This window comes from Corythoichthys intestinalis, chromosome 22 (genome assembly GCF_030265065.1).
Source record: "Corythoichthys intestinalis isolate RoL2023-P3 chromosome 22, ASM3026506v1, whole genome shotgun sequence".
Classification (NCBI taxonomy): domain Eukaryota; kingdom Metazoa; phylum Chordata; class Actinopteri; order Syngnathiformes; family Syngnathidae; genus Corythoichthys; species Corythoichthys intestinalis.
In genome coordinates, this window is record NC_080416.1 from 14,882,833 (window position 1) to 14,900,245 (window position 17,413).

Here is a 17,413-nt window from a genome sequence, read left to right on the forward strand (position 1 = left end):
GGTTCGAATCCGGGTCACGGCATTTTGAAAATGTAATACTGTATCTGAAAGTGAAAAATACTTAAATGATACTTCAATCTTCTTCCCAGAGCGATTTATAACAGTATTATGAAAAACTTATTGGGGCACAGAAGAAAAAATGACGGCGCAGCACTGCCATAAAACAAATATTGACACATCTGTGTAAAAGTTGGCTACCTACCTTTGGTTTGAGTACTACAAGAATCAGTTAACAACTAAAAGCACGCCTCAGCTCCTGTTTGCAGGCAAATTGCCAACATTTATTTGCTCTAATCAACATGATTTAAACGCTAATCCTGGCGTTGATTTGCTTTGAGTTGTAATATCGCCATTTCTCGCGTCACCAAATTCCAACGTGATTTAAAATGAGAGGGAGAAGAAAATTCAACTTCACAACCATAGATTTCACATATATATTGCTAGATGTGTCAAGTCGGAGTCAGCGGCGTAAGTAGCTGGCGGCCATTTTGCGTCAGATCCTGGCATGGAAGGCTCTATCGCAGCGGATGTAAAAGGTGAGATGGTTTCCTCATTCATCATTCTAAATTTTCTAGAGTGACAAACTGTTCGGTTAACTGATAAACCATAATAACGTGGCTATGATCCAAGCCGGATGTTGAAAAAAAAAAAAGATTTTTAAGTATGTCGCTCATTTGCTGTTTCTCTTACGTTTATGAAAGAAAAAAAAACAAGTCGTTTCAAAATTAGCTGACAAATTACGACGCTTGTCCTAATTGGTCCACAGCGCGTACAAGACATCTAGCTTCATATATAACATCTACGCTGAACCAGGAAGTGGACACCGGAAGTCGCGTAAATCCACCTCACACTACACACCAGCAACCGTGATTTTATGGAGCAGCGACCAGAGAGGGGTTGCGTATGCTTGACATTTGGACCCGGAACCGAAGCGCATTCAGCGGGCTATTAATGAGGAGATGTCGCGGTGAATGAGACGACCAGGGAACCGTAAAGTGGACGAGACCAGTCGCCAGCACATGAATGAGCAGCGAGTGTCCCCTTCACTGACAGCCTGCCTCTTTCTCCATCGCCGGTTCGTGTGAATGAAACAATGTTTACCTCTTTCAATATGTTCTGTATGATTGCAAACAGTGCGCGTTAGGAGTGGAAACCTCTTGGTACCCCACAATACGATACGATTTGCGATACAAAGCTCACGGTAACGATGATCTGACAATATAGCGATACGATTTCCATACATTGGTAGGATATTCTACAAAAAACTAATAAACAGAAAAGCAAGCTTCTGCTGTGAATTGGAATGAGTTTATCACTAGTAGACGTCCAATCCATTTGAAGTGGGAGGGATGGCAGCGAATGAACATTCGTTCATTCGCTGCCATCCCTCCCACTTCAAATGAATTGAACGTCTATGGCCGTCAGTGGCAGCCAATGCCAGGCAATGAGTATTTTGGGCCATTTAAGGCATAAGCAGATTTGAAGGGGGGTTGAGGGGGGACAGCCCCCCCCCCAGCCCCCCGGTAGCCTAAAAGTGTCATTGCATGTAATTCACTTGCCTATAGACCCTACCCACGTGACGTCACAACTCCTTCCTCCTGACTGGTGCTGCCCAATTGTCCGTCTACACATCATGTTTCCCTGTTACGGCTACGTACATTCCTCCTATTTACGACGTGTTTTTCTGCTCGTTAACATTAATAATCAAAATGGTGAAGGCGTGTGTGGCGGTCGGTTGCAATAACAGAGAAGATAGACGGAGAGACTTGAAGTTCTGCCGGATTCCGAGAGACCCGGAGAGAAGAGAGCGAGATGGGCTGCTGCAATTCGACGAGAAAACTGGGCTCCAAACGATTACCACAGATTATGTAGTAGTCATTTTATATCTGGTAAGATGCATTTAATATATATTTAGAGGGTTTTGGGCTGACAACCACAATTAAGATCATTGCTAGGCTAATCGCCGACAACATACACGTATGTATGTAGTGAGAGTGCTATCGCTAAACCATATAAACATTAAAAGCCCTAATTCCATTGACAAACGACATGAAATACATTAGACTTGACAGTGGATGTTAGCAACAACAAAAGATTTTGAATTGAAAATTTCGTAACTCACCCTTCCAAGCACAAGATAGATTCCTGCCGAATTTTCGTGGACGAGGACCTGTTTCACCCAACCAGCAACAAAGTATTTATAAGCCTCCAAGCTCTTAAAGTTTTTCAAACTTTCGTGAGAATAGGCTGATTTTGTGTGGACAAGATAGTTGTACAGTTTAGGGTAGCTAGCAGATGTCAGGCAAATACGGCGGAGACCGCGGGTCGAAAAACATCGATTTAAGCATCAAATATGGATCTGGCGAATGGATAAACTGAAGCTTTTCCACATAACGCCTTTTATGCAACGCATCAAGTGAGTTTACGGCATCCGAAAGCACCGGGTCTTCCATGAAATGCATTATAAATTGCTCGATCAATTGAGACCATTGATAATACAGACACAAAATGACGGACAAGTGGGCGGAACCATACAGCGAACACGTGATTTTGTGACGTCGGTGGATAGGGTCTATACTAGTATATATAAAAGTTGTAAAGCAATAAAACTGCAACAAAAATGAATGAAATGAACCAGAAAAAATGTTTTAGCATGGGTCAAAATTATTTTTCGAGCACCTTAGATCAGGGGTCCTCAAACTATGGATATGGCCCGTCTCCACATTTGGTCCGGCCCCCTGAACAATACCAGAGAGCATTTTGAATTTTTTTTTTCTTTTTTCGCAATAGTGTCATTTATTTCCTGGCCTTTTTCTGGGAAGACCTCAGAGAGGGTAATTTGGTTATTATCTATTTAATTAATAGTGTTATTATTATTTATTATTACTATATTTATATATATATATATTTTTTTTTTTAACTTTTGTTCCGTGAAGATTCCAGAAAGGGTTATTTGATTGTGGCTTTATGAAAAACATACATTTTTTACATTTGGGCACTCCTGCAACCGTCACACTTTTTCTGTTACAAACTGACCCCGGCCCCTCATCAGAGAAGGGAAAAGTTATGTGGCCCTCACAGGAAAAAGTTTGGGGACCCCTGCCTTAGATGGTCATTTGCTTTGCATATAATTTTCACACACAAAAATAAAATAAAATAAAAAATATTTAAAAATATATATATAATATTAATTTTATAAAATATTGGGGAAAAAATTTGGATTGAAGCAACTTTTTGGGGGATTAAATGATATAGACACAAATGTCCTCATCATAATATGGCCCAAACACAAAAAGGATTGCTTCGATCAAAGAAAATTCAATGAAAATTTCAATGAGTTCAAATATTTTTTCGCATTCAAAAACTTTTTTATGATTGAAATTTTGCTTTTTTTTTGATTGAAGTGATTTACTTTTTGAAAATCTATATATTGTTTAAGCAACTTATTTTTTGATTGAACAATAAAGTCAAAAATGTCCGAGCCAAAAGGTGGCCCAAACACAGATCAACATTACTTCAATCCAAAAAGTTGCTTCAATTAAAAAAAAATTTTTTTTAAATCAAAGAAAAATAGCTTTCACATGCATTTTTTTTAGTTTTTTAATTTCAGATTTATATTTGCATTCAAACATTTTTTTTTATTGAAGCAACATTTTTTTGGTTTAAAATACATATTTTGATTGAAGCAACTTTTTTTTTTTGATTGAATACTAAACTGACCAATCTACCTCCATAAGGCTCCGTCCAGGGGATACAATTTTTGACTGGGGTAACTACATTGGCACGACACCGGCGGGCGTACCATATTCAATGGATGACGATCTTGGCGAAAAGTATTGCCTAAGCAGCCTGATTTAGAATTTCCCTCAAGAATGATGGGAAACAAAAAAATGCTCATTGTCAACTTATTATTATAAATATTCTTGTAAGTTAATTTTATTGCTGACACTACGTTTCAGGGTCATCAACATGTTGTGTCCCCCCTGCCCCAAAAGTCAAACTCCGCCTATGATTTAAGGTCATTTACCTGTTAATTTTCAGTTACTTCCTGTTGATTTTGGGGTATTTTATGGGTCACTTGCTTTTTATTTTGCGTTACAGAACAGGAAGTGACCTGGGAATCACCCAAATGAATAGGCAGTGACTCAAACTCAACAGGAAATGACCTGTTAATGCCCTAAAATGAAAAGCAAGTGACCTGCAAATGCCCCGAAAAACAGACCGAATGACTGTGAATGCTCTGGTTTTGAATGAATGAACGAACATTCCCAGTCTGAATGGATTGGGCGTCGAGCACCGTCAATGGCAGCCTTTTTTTTTTTTTTTTTTTTTTTTTAAATTGACACCTTTTTAAAACGATATCTCGATTCTTGACACGAGCATATCGATAATCTTTCGGGATACAAAGTATCACGATAATTCACTATTTCAATATTTTGTCACACCCCTAGTTCGCGTACGAGCACTATTGAACTACGGAAGATGACAGATTTAACTAATTTAGTGCCAAAGACGGCAATGGACAGCCAATCCAATTGACCTGAGAGGTCTGTCTATAAGTGATCATGTCTCAGTGCCGTCAGTGGTAGTGAAACATTAACAATCTGTATTAACCTTGTAGATTTTTGTGATCATACTATAATAGGGTACTGTGTGGCGTCTTGTTCGTGTTCTAAAAATGTATTTAACACCTATTCCCGATATGTTTGAAAAACAAGTTTTAGTAATATTTTAGTTTCTACACGCACACATTCTGTTCATTGTGTTAATGGTTAACAATGGCCAAACCAGATGAGCAGGTTCGTCAAATGTCTTTGTTGTAGCCGGAGCTCCTTGGCATCTTGATTGACATGTCTTGGTCCCGAAGCTAGCCGCCATGTTCCTGAAGTCGTCGTTCACCACCCTGGTGGTGGGTGTTTTCGTGATGTACGTGGTGCACACCTGCTGGGTGATGTACGGCATTGTGTATACCACACCATGCGAGCCGCCTGAAGGCACCAGCTGCATTACCCCCTTCTTATCGACCGACCCCAAACTCCAGGTCTGGAATGCGTGATCTTACTCACAAGCGGAAGAATTTCACATTTTTAAAGATTGTTTGTATGCGTCTTCAAGATGAGTATCTACACAGCCCTCCAACCCAGCGCAGAAAAGGGACACACTCTCATCCACAAAGAGGAAAATTTTAACATCAACGAAAAGTTCGAGAGGTTTGTTACGTCCTGATTGTCGACAAATTCCTGGTTCCGGTGGCATTACCGAGTGTTTCTTTCCCAGAGCCATCAACATCTCCATACCAAAGAAAACACGCAACAACGGTACTCTGTACGCACTGGTGTTTGTCCACCAAGCTGGCGTCCACGCGTGGGACGACCCGCGACAGGTGCACGCGGCGGCTCAGCTCACTACTTACATGGTGCCCAAACCGCCTGAAATATCGCTTATATCCGGAGAGGACCAAACACAGGTGTGAAAACCTTGAGTTGACAGCGATAGATCGTTTGGACGTTTAACTCGAATGTCTGCAATGTAGCAGGGGAAAGAAGCCCGCCAGACCCAACAACGCAAAGAGGAAGGAGGAATTTCAGACCAGCCCGTGTCGCACTGGCGCTCCCGCCTGACGCTGAACATCGTTGGTGACCATTTCGTTTTTGACAGGGAACACCTCCCAAGTGAAGTGCACCACTACCTCCGAGTGTAAGGCTAAGACATTGCCAATTAAGCCTGTCGCGATATGCTGTAAGCCAATTAATCGCACATAAAATAATCATTTTCTTGGCTGCGATTTATTGCTGCGTGCATATATTTATGCGTGCGTGGACTCGGCACATATGCGTGATGATTACATATGGGACTCCAGTTCCCTTTACAGATGTTTACTGGTCATCAACACACTGTAGAATTTAAGTTCCGATGTACAAAATTTGACTGTCATTTATTAGGATATATTGTCCCTACATTAGAGTTGAATTGGTTTTTAAAAATTCAACAATAATATCGCATATCGGCAATAATCTATGATACAACATCGCCAACGAAAACTTATCGAGACAGGCCTATTGCTAACTATAATACTTTTTTTAAACTAGAGCTACTATTTTTTCCAGGTTTAAAAATGGAAAGCAGATGGTGTACCTACCTCTGCTTTTTGTTGATGAACTCAGCAACCGTGTCAAGGATCTCATGGTAAAATGGCTTCATTTTTCATGGTGAATCCTATTAAAATTCATAATGAGATAGACAGAGCATACTTTATGTTTCAAGGAAATAAACAGCACTACCCTGGAGCTCCCTCTTACCATCTCCTATGACGCCATTTCCCTGGGAAGACTGAGGTTCTGGATCCACATGCAGGAGGCCGTCTACCATCTGCAACAGTTTGGTACGACCGGTGTAAATATTCTAGTTTCGCACAGGTTTTCACGTGGCTTTTTCCCTCTTGTAGGCTTCACGGAAAAAGACTCGGATGAGATTAAAGGGATCTTCACCGATACGAACCTGTACTTTCTGGCTTTGACGTTCTTTGTCGCCGCGTTTCACGTGAGTCTTGACGTGAAGATGCGTGATCTTGTGTCATATGGATATGAAAGAGTGGGATTATGTCCTTTTTTTTCTTACACCTTTAGTTGCTTTTTGACTTCTTGGCCTTCAAGAACGATATCAGCTTCTGGAAAGAGAAGAAAAGCATGGTTGGGATGTCGAGCAAAGCGGGTAGGACCAATTCATTCTTAAGCTCCATTCTAAATCCAATCCATTTAATCTGTTCTAAAATGAAAAAGTTATTTGGTTTCCTTTTTTTAGTGCTCTGGCGATGTTTCAGCACCATCATCATTTTCCTTTACCTGTTTGACGAGCAAACCAGTCTTTTAGTTCTCATCCCAGCTGGTATCGGCGCCGTCATTGAGGTAAACCTTTTTCAAGGATTTGGTGAGTTTGCAAGTAAGGAACAACGAACAGGGATGTGGACAGATTGGACTAAGTGATATTTCTTATAGGTGTGGAAAGTGAAGAAGGCCTTGAAGATTCAGGTGTTCTGGAAGGGAGTAAAACCGACTTTCCGGGTAGGCTCACTGTCACTAACGTTCTCATGAGAGCTATGCATTATGGTAATGAAGGACATTTACGAACGCTAGCTTAAAATAGCAGAATGCCAGATGACCCAGTCATTTTTTTTTCACCAACAGTTTGAGCTCTCTAATATTTTATTTGCAATAAAAACTCGAATTGTATTACAGTACAAAATCAAACGTTTCTTATTTTCAACATCGTCAAATGATTTTGTTTAGCCACAACTGGATTCATTATCTGATAACTATTCATCCTTCAAACAGCCGCTGGAAACAGAAATGCCATTCAATCCAACTGCAGGCGACTGGGAGATCATGATTTTACGATACTGTCTGTGGGTGCTCATGAGAAATGCAGTCTTCCATGAAGGGGAAGTTCAGAATTTTGACATAAGGCTTAATCTTCGAGTTAGCAGGGGTTTAATCAGTCGGTGGAGTTGATTTCCACAAATTCCGTGCAGTTTTGTTAGTTATTTGTTAGTTTGCGGGCTCCGGAGTGGCTAAGCTAGCACAAGTCAATGGCGCCAGCTTAGGATGCCAATGAAAAACAACATATGCACGCTCGACATGTGCCGGTTAACGGTTTCAAGGTTTATCATGGTATGAAAACATCACTGTTTCAAAACCACTAAAATTTTCCGTCATACTGTAGTTACGGTATTAGCTATTTTTGAGGTCCCAAAAATGTAGCGAGAACTTTGTGGCTTAGCGCGGCAGTGCTCAGCCATTTCCTGCGTCTGTCAGTGACACGACACCTGACCACGACACCCCCCCCCCCCCCCCCCCCCCACACACACACACACACACACACAAAAATAGACAAAAGTCACTGGTATGGGAGTACTTTGGCTGCCGAAAAGATACAGACGGCCGCATCTTAGAGAAGGAAGGTCAGCTGACATGCAGGCAACACCTCTGACATGATTTCACATTTACAAGACCACCATCGTCCGTCACTTTACACAAAATTTAAGGCAAGTAAACGCTGTCATGAACGTTTCCCACCAGCTACGAGAGTTCACTCAAGCTGATTTAGTGTGTTTAGCAATGGTAGAACAAATACTATAACGTAAGCTTGTTAACGAGGCAGATAACGTGGCTAGTTACATGCAAAGACTGCTAACTAGTTTCCTCTCTCTACCATTAGCCAACTTTTCTAAAGTATTCCGCCATTGTAAACATCTGGCAATTTGTAAATATATTGTAAAAATACAAACAATCCTGTTGAAAGGAAAAATGTTTTTTTTTTTTTTTTTTTTTTTTTTTTTAACCAATACATCTCAAATAACACATTTTAGAGCTATAATCGCAATACCGTGAAACCGTGAAAACACGGTATTTGTGCTTAAGATTATCGTACCATCAAAATCTCATACCGGCACATGCCAAATGCACGCATGAGAATCACCGATGACCCATGCAATCAATAGTGTTTGCTATGTTTTCAGGATAAAGGTATTAAAACTTGCCATTGCATGTCAATAATTGTAGTATAAACAGCAACATTTATAATCCAGCAGCTCTGCAGGGAACAAGTTGTCTAGGCAAGCAGGGAGGAGTAAAATGACATCAGTTTTTTTCACCCTGATTTTTTTTGGGGGGGGGGACAAAAGGGACTCACCAGCAGACTGAGCACGAGTGGCCAAAGCACCTGTCTCTACTGTGGTTGCATTACGCATGTAAAAAAAAAAAAATTGTCCTTCATAATGAAATACATTACAGCAGTTTGGTGTGACATTGTTTTGGCTGCATGGGTATTACATACAATGATCTGCATTTTGAATTGATTTGACTATGTTAGATCTTTTAATATTATTTTTATTAGCCTTCTAAGCAGGAACCATTGACTTGCGCTAGCTTAGCCACTCTGGAGCCCTGAAAGTAACAAATAACTGACAAACTGCACGGAATTTGTTGAAACCAACACCACCAACTAATTAAACCCCCTCTAACTCGAAGATTAAGCCTAATGTAAAAAATTCTCAATTTTTTCCCTTGAAAGCAAACACTACCGCTTTTGTCCACCTGCACCGCTAAAATCGACCAAAACTGAAAGTTCCCTAGTGTTGCTTTAAATATTCAAAGACAGTTTAGTTCAGCTTCATGAGAATCACCAGAGCATAGTGTTGACAACACTATTTTCCCAGTTATGCTAATTATTTTTTCTTCACAGTTTGGCAAGTTGGACGAGTCTGAAAGAAGAACAGGAGAATACGACACTCAGGTAAGCTATTAATAAAACAGTGTTCTGTTTTTGTAAGGGGGGGTTGTAACTAGTGTAACTAATGTGATCCTTCCTGGTGTCAGGCCATGAAGTACCTCTCGTACCTTCTCTACCCACTGTGCTTGGGAGGAGCTTTGTATGCGCTAATTTTCCTGCGATACAAAAGGTAGGGAAGCTACTGCCTGTTTCCAGGAGTTGAATACACGTCAACCAACGGCATGTAAATTCATTCATTGGTGTGTTTTGCAGTTGGTACTCGTGGCTCATCAACAGTATGGTGAACGGTATGTTTGAACCACCACCTGCTTTCAACACTTCACTATTAATCTTCTTATTTTTTTAAATACATTTTAGGTGTTTATGCATTCGGATTCCTATTCATGCTTCCTCAACTGTTTGTCAACTACAAGGTGAGCTTAACAATCAACTGTAGGTGATGAATATGTATTAATTATGAATGCAAATTTGCTTCTTTTACAGTTAAAGTCGGTGGCTCACCTGCCGTGGAAGGCTTTTATGTACAAGGTGAGAGGCATGGGCGTCAGACAAATTTCACAGGGGCATGTGCCACAGTGTACAGTAAATGTCACCGGTGCAAAAAAAAAAAAAAAAAAAAAAATCATAATGTGCCTATTTACCATGGTCATATCACAATATTCACTCCACAAACTATAGACAATGTGCACATGGCTCCTTAATATGATAATTTATGCATGTAACATTGGCTGTCGTAATGAGGGATAAACTATGTTTGCTACAAAGAGGAGTAGCCTGTTTTAATGCTCCAATGATGCATAACAACAAGTTGAGTGACTGACTGGGGCTTTTTGTAGACACAATATAATGGAGAATTTTTTTTTTTTCCAATGACTCCAACAACATGTGAATGCATCATCAGTGTTACGTTGCGTGTGCTAATTGTACTGTCGGCAGTGCAAATTATATCTTCCCACCTGCTTTAAAAGTTAACAGATAAACTGCCCATCCTTGTAGTTTGTTTTTACCTCTGTGTTGATATTTGTTTGGATGCCTATTCCCATGAATTGTGAATTGAAATGGTTTAGTGCTGCAATGATTAATCGGTTAACTATAGTAATTCGATTAGGAAAAAAAAGATTCAAATTTAATTTTTCTGCTTCGAGTATTCGTTTAATTAAAGTGGCGTTGTAATGGTTTGTTTTGGAAGTGTTTGCATTTATTTTTATTGATTTGGGTGGATAAACTGCCCTCTAGTGGCAACAGTGAATATGACATAACTCATTTCACATGGCTGAATCCAGCTGCTCCCTGTTAAGACCAGCATCAGCTAAGTTTTTGTTTGAGCTCTTGTTTTTTAATGCATTCGGAATTTAGTTTATACGTATATTTAGCTGTTATTAGAGCCTTGTAAAAATTCAACCTTAGCATTTTACAGCATCTAAGCTAGCGGACTTTTGTTATGTAAGTTAGCTGATTGTTCTTTTGTTGTACTTAGATCCTCATTTATTTCTTTTTTTTTTTTTAAACCATTTGAGGCTCAACTCGGGTATTTAATTTTTTTATGTTCCTTATCCGATTACTCGATTATTCGAACTAACTAGTTCATCTATTAATCGACTAGTAAAATAATCGATAGCTGCAGCCCTAAATTGGTTGAACTTTATTATTTACGTATCAGGCAGTTAACTGTGGTAAACTACTCTAGTCGCAAATTGAAGTAGCAGATTAGCTCCCGTCTATTATCTTACTGGCTATGAATACAATGACAAAGACAGATATTGTCTAATATTGTGTTAAAATCATATGTGGTATTTGAACTGTATGGATACTGATTCTATTTATTGCTATTTGTTTATATGACCAAAATGAATACACTTTAGAAACACACCTTAAGTTAAATTCCCTTGATTTCAGTTTAAATCTACTCGAAATAAGTGAAAATATTTGCCAGTGCTTCAATTTTACTCTTAGATTTCTTGAAATAAGAAAAATAGCTTGTTTAAAATAAGTTTAAGAATTATTTTAAGCAAAAAAATAGTATATTTAATCTTAAAAAAAAGTTTTGAAATGTCAAAATGTTCTTAATTCAAGAATAGATGTTGTAATCAAAGCATAATTTGAAAGCAAATTTTTCTTGATTTAGCTGAAAAATTACCAACGTTTAGTTGTGAGGGCTTAATAAGAACAAATAGTAATATTCACTTAAAGTAAGTGTAATATCTGCCGCATTAATCTGTTTACTAGTCTTTAACATTCAAAACAAGATGGTGAAAGTTATTTGACTAGATTTAAGCAAAACAATCTGATTAAGACGTTTTAAATTTGCAATATAGAATCAATCTGTATGAATGAATTCTTGTATCTTTGGGATACAACCTAAAAATCACAATCATAATTTCCGGCTTTTTAAAAGCATTTTATTTGTTACTGTAGTCCCTGTAATCTGTAACAAGATTTTTTTTTCTATTTGACTCAAGCAGCTTTAGTCTTGCAGATGGATATTAGAAAGTTATTTGCTCGCAGCAAGGATAAATCAGCAAGGAGGAATGAGAGAGAGGTAAGCTAGGTAATCCACTTACAGTGCCCTCCATAATTATTGGCACCCCTGGTTAAGATGTGTTTTTTACCATTCTAATTTTTTTTTTTTAATTCAAATAATATGGGACCTTAATGGAAAAAAACCAACCTTCAATACAAGTGCATTTATTCAGTGGGGGAAAAAATCCCACATAAACATCTCCCAGGCTCTCAACTGGGACCGTGTGCTTTGGTCAGATGAGACCAAGATTGAGCCTTTTGGCAACAAACACTCTAAGTGGGTCTGGCGTTCCACGAAAGATGCGCATGCTGAAAAGCACCTCATACCCACTGTGAAGTATGGGGGAGGGTCAGTGATGCTGTGGGGCTGTTTTGCTTCCAAAGGCCCTGGGAACCTTGTTAGGGTGCATGACATCATGAATGCTTTGAAATACCAGGACATTTTAAATCAAAATCTGCTGCTGGATGAGCTGAAGAGGAGAGTACAGAGGAGAGGACCCAGGTCTCTGGATGATTTAGAGAGATTCTGCAAAGAGGAATGGCCGAAGATCCCTCTTTCTGTCTTTTCCCATCTTATGAAACATTATAGGAGAAGATTAGGTGCTCTTTTGTTGGCAAAAGGGGGTTGTACAAAGTGTTAACACCAGGGGTGCTAATAATTGTGACACACATTATTTGATGTCAAATAATTATTTCTTTATGTAGGATTTTTTTCCCCACTAAATAAATGCACTTGTATTGAAGGTTGGATTTTTCTCTTTTTTTCCATTAATGTCCCATATTATTTGAATTTAAAAAAAAATTTATTAGAAGCTAAAAAACACATCTTAACCAGGGGTGCCAATAATTATGGAGGGCACTGTAGGCAACAGAAACCACTTTCAGGTCACAACCTACCAGTTGAGAAACACTGATTAATTGCATAACAGTTACAGTGTGATATCCTCATTTCTGTCCAGACAAAGTAGAGCAGCAGAGTGCAGGAAGATGTGCAGGAGAGATGAAAGTTGATGAGCATGAGCAGAGGTGAATTGACTATCAACAAGGGATGTTCCAATTTAGATTTTGAATACTGATGCCTGGAAAAAAAAAAGAAAAAAAAGTCACTTTTTTACAGAAACTTGTTTTGGTCAAGTGACTATGGCGAGAAGGAAGGGTGAGAATAAATTAAATTATATATAGTTTAAAGCGCTATTTCAGAATTTTGGGGCTAAAAAATTTTAGCTCGCTTGGCAGTGCCCCAGTATTAGGTCTAGCGTCGCCCTTGGTGAGAGGGAACATTTTCAGGAACATGTACTCATTAGTAAAATTATTATGGAAAAGTTTTTAAAGGGTACCACGGATAGAAAGACATGTAGTCCTTAAAAGATAAATGTTAGTCCAAATTATAATTATTTGATATTAAAACCCCTCTTAATGTTTTCGTTTTTAAAAAATTTGTAAAATTATTTTAACTAGTAGGTCGCCACTGTTGAGTGGATACAGGCTTTCATTGGACCGTGCCGTTTATTGGCCAAAGCTTTGGCAACTCCTTCACAACAAAAATAAGTATCATATAGTGAAAATACAACAAAAATATCTCACCCAAAAAAAAAAAAAAAATGTTTATAAAAAGAAAAGCACTTCAATCTGTATTAATGAGGCCCTATTCTTACACAGTAAAACAACAATGCAAAGAGAACTGGCATTCACAATCAAAATAGATTTGCAAAATTCACATAAAACTTACTCAGACTCTGGTCAAACTCTATTCAAATATTTTAGCAACTCGTTTAGCTCAACAAATACACTGGATGGCAATATTTAGTGACAATATACAAACTATGATGCTGGGAGCCATTATCATGAGTCTTGTACATTGTGAAGACAACATTCAAATGAATGTAAAGCACAATAGACCCGCAGTAAACGGGGAACTACAGCGTCAGTCGAGGAACAAAACGCACTCATTGGCTTGATCTCTAATTAATTTAAAACTCCCTTTGACACCTAGTAGTGTATTTAAATCACTACCTTACATAGTTAAAGAGTGACACTGTGGAAGTACAACAGGGAGCCCATGTGACGTCACGGGCCACGGCCTTGCAACGTCAGCAGCAATGGCGAGCTACGAGTTTTTTTTATTTAAAATTTTACAAATTTTATTAAAACAAAAACATTAAAAGGGGTTTTGATATTTAAATTACCGTATTGGCCCGAATATAAGACGGTGTTTTTTTGCATTGAAATAAGACTGAAAAAGAAGGGGTTGTCTTATATTCGCGGTCTAGACAGTATACCCATTCATGACGCTAGATGGCACCAGATATCAGTGGAGCGATGTTCTGTCATGACAGATCTCAGCTACTCTCCCCATTCACGAAGCTAGATGGCGCCAGATATCATTGAAGTAATGTTGTGTCATGATAGATCTCAGCTACTCTCATTATTTTATTGCAATTTTTTCCTTTTTCAGATTTGTTTCAAGTCTACAGTTAGACTTCATTTTGATGGTTAATGCAGTTATTGCAATTTTGTTGTTTTATCACAATAGATTGGTTTATTTACATTTCAAAGACCACAAGCCATTCATTTACAAATGTGATTGCACTTTAGTTTGCATATTTAAATGTTCAGATATTAAGATTTGAATGGGGCAAAATAACATGCTTTTTCTCTCAAATATATTGTTATAATAATTTGCTTCGGATGTACTGTAATTATTTTCTGTATAAAAATTAATTTGGTGTTCAAAAAGTCTTTTTTCAAAGTTGAGTCATGAAAAAGAGGGGGTCGTCTTATACTCGGGCCAATACGGTATTATAACTAGTACTAACATTTATCTTTTAAGAACTACATGTCTTTCTATCTGTGGTATCCTTTAATAAAAACAAGAAAAGTACATGATTTTTTTTTTTTTCAAACTCATTTGCTACTGACGTTTTAGGCATTCAACACCTTTATCGACGATGTTTTCGCCTTCATCATCACCATGCCGACGTCCCACCGACTGGCCTGTTTCCGAGACGATGTGGTCTTTCTCGTGTACCTCTACCAGCGATGGTGGGTTTACGTTGACTCGCAAGTGCGCAGATTAGCAAAAAACACAGCTAACGCTCCTTATCTTCCTTAGGCTTTACCCAGTGGACAAGACAAGAGTCAATGAATATGGAATTTCATATGACGACAAACCCAAAAGGAAAGCTCACAAGGACTGAAAAGGACAAGTGAAGGAACATTATTATCATTAATTGTAAAAATGTCTTTTTTTTTCCCCCTTGAAAAAAAAATTGTTTCGTTCCATTTTTTTTTCAGTGAGGATATGATATTTTTCTGTTGAATCCACTCGAAATATTCCATAATCTTATTTTTCTTGCTAATTAATTCGATTCTGTGTGAGTATTTGTTGAACAAAGGACAACACGGGTGCCAAATGCCAGAGTTTTAGAATGTCTTTTGAGCTTACTTAGCCCAAATAGTGACTCTCGGTCAGATGTTTTTAAACAGGCACTGAAATGGACGGACCAAGTATTACCACATTTGCTTCCGTTCCAATGTTTTAATGTAACTTTTTTTTTTTTTTTCAAATTTTATACATCCTTTTAAAAATTACAAATTTTCTTTTCACTTAGAAGCAGATGATTGGTTTTAATTATTTTTAATAGTTTTACTTGACATTGTGTGTTTTTTTTGTTTTTTTTTAAAGATGGAATAAACTGACTGAATATGCTCAGTGGTTTTATCTTGTTTTTATAGGTAAAAATCAATGTAATTATGTAGACTTTTTCATGCTATCCCGGAGAACCCCAGTTGTTCACCCCATGATCATTGGGTGTTTTGGGCATTACCACAATACACACTTACAAAAATATAGCCTACTAGGGTTGATCAAGTCCTAGTTATGTCCAGTCGTTAATTATGTTAAAAATGATTGCATTTCCTATGCAAAATGTACTATAAGCATCACAACTCATGATTTTTTTTAACCTTTCCAGTTCAGCTATTTGACACGGACAATGGGAGTTTGAGTGTCGTATTGGTCTGAACAGTTTTAATGTACACATGGGAGTATGATGTACTCCCATTGTGAGTTCATTGTTTTGTTTATTAGGAAAAAGCAGCAAGCAGGAAATGATTAAGGGGGGACAAAAGAAAAATAGAAAAAGAGAGAGAAAAACAACAAATACATTCACCGCCTACACTAATTATGAATATAGTAATGCTATCGTAAGCTAATTGTATTTCCGGTGGACACCGTGGGGGGCCTGATGACCGAGGAGAAAAGGGAGGGGAATCCTAAAGATATTTGACAAATCAGCAGTGTGAGTTGTAAGACGCAGTATTATGTGAATCATTTGTAAGTGTGGATATGTTGACATCCTATTCTCTGCTGCCTGATCGCTAATCCTGGCACCGATAGTTTCGCTACTTGCTACTGGAGTGTGTACCGTAATTTCTGGACTGTAAGGCGCACCTGACTATAAGCCGCCACCCACCAAATTTGACATGAAAACGGCATTTGTTCATAGATAAGCCACACTGGACTATAAGCCGCAATTGTCCTCATTGTATTATGGGATATTTACACCAAAAGATATTAACTGGTAACACTTCATTTGACAATGGCATCATAACATTGTCATGAGACCAAATGAACCACCATTAAGCTTTGAACCAATTGGGTGCGAAGCCTTATTGTTTCTAAAACCTTCATTTGGCCATCACTCCTCCCTAGGGGGAGACGGTCAACCTCTGCTGCCACCTGCTTTCAACACTGTTGTCATCCAACATTCCTCCTAGCATGCCTTGCGGTGCTACAGATGTAAATAGCAGTCAAAATTCATGTTCTGTGCTAATTATTTCTTCAGTTACTGTTCCAGTTGCTTCATTAATCGCTAGTTATGGTATTTGGTAACATTTTCTTGGATAGTGGTGCCATAATACTGTCATATGACAGTCATAATTATAACATGACAATGTCATAAGCATTAATAAATGCTTATGATAGAGGTCGGTTAGTGTCATCCAGCAAATTATCTCACTTTTGAATGGCCGTAAAAGATCTGAGCTGGACATAAATGGAGTTAGTGAAATAATATGCCACATGACACATATTGACATCTGTCATAAGCATTCAGTAATGTCCATGATAGTGTCATGTCATAATCATGATGTTGTTATGATAGTCTTATGATGCCGCTGTCAAATAAAGTGTTACCTATTAACCCAAATAAATCAACAAATAAGCCGCACTGGACTATAAACCACAGGATTCAAAATGAGGGGAAAAAAGTAGCGGTTTATAGTCCGAAAATTAGGGTAATTGCACCTAGTCACGTGTCAATCCCATCAGGCTGATGATTTTCCTGCAGACAAGTGGAAATGCTGTGCGAGGGCCACGGCCCATCCCCGGCCAATCGTGGGGAGGGGGGCGAGCCGGCGTAGCCCATCCCTCCTCCCACAGCTCAAGCAAGACCAAGGGTGATCCCCTGGACCATCAAGGCTCCCATTAACCGGCCTTCAGGGAAGGGGATGAGGGCACGCGCCCACGCCCGCCCCTACGACTGCCTGCCCACCAGCCATCGGCGCAACCCCGTGACAAACTAGGCACACCGCAGGACCCCTA

The 17,413-nt window shown here is 38.7% G+C and overlaps 1 protein-coding gene across 1 annotated transcript; it reads left to right on the plus strand.

Moving 5' to 3' along the window:
• Nucleotides 1–811: 811 nt before the first annotated feature.
• clptm1l (CLPTM1 like) lies at nucleotides 812–15,132 on the plus strand. The gene is made up of 18 exons (XM_057828680.1): nucleotides 812–1,075; nucleotides 4,824–5,041; nucleotides 5,116–5,210; nucleotides 5,278–5,467; nucleotides 5,534–5,697; nucleotides 6,108–6,186; nucleotides 6,265–6,382; nucleotides 6,446–6,540; nucleotides 6,627–6,711; nucleotides 6,802–6,905; nucleotides 6,996–7,061; nucleotides 9,241–9,291; nucleotides 9,375–9,457; nucleotides 9,541–9,575; nucleotides 9,646–9,701; nucleotides 9,772–9,816; nucleotides 14,735–14,850; nucleotides 14,921–15,132. The coding sequence occupies exons 2-18, from the start codon at nucleotides 4,877–4,879 to the stop codon at nucleotides 15,003–15,005; spliced, it is 1,632 nt and encodes a 543-aa protein (XP_057684663.1). The 5' UTR covers nucleotides 812–1,075; nucleotides 4,824–4,876; the 3' UTR covers nucleotides 15,006–15,132.
• The last annotated feature ends 2,281 nt before the right edge of the window (nucleotides 15,133–17,413 follow it).

Coding starts and splice junctions, on each gene's coding strand:
- clptm1l (XM_057828680.1), top strand. CDS start 4,877: ATGTTCCTGAAGTCGTCGTTCACCACCCTGGTGGTGGGTGTTTTCGTG. Junction 6,187..6,264: donor ACCGTGTCAAGGATCTCATG/GTAAAATGGCTT, acceptor TTATGTTTCAAG/GAAATAAACAGCACTACCCT. Junction 9,702..9,771: donor AACTGTTTGTCAACTACAAG/GTGAGCTTAACA, acceptor CTTCTTTTACAG/TTAAAGTCGGTGGCTCACCT.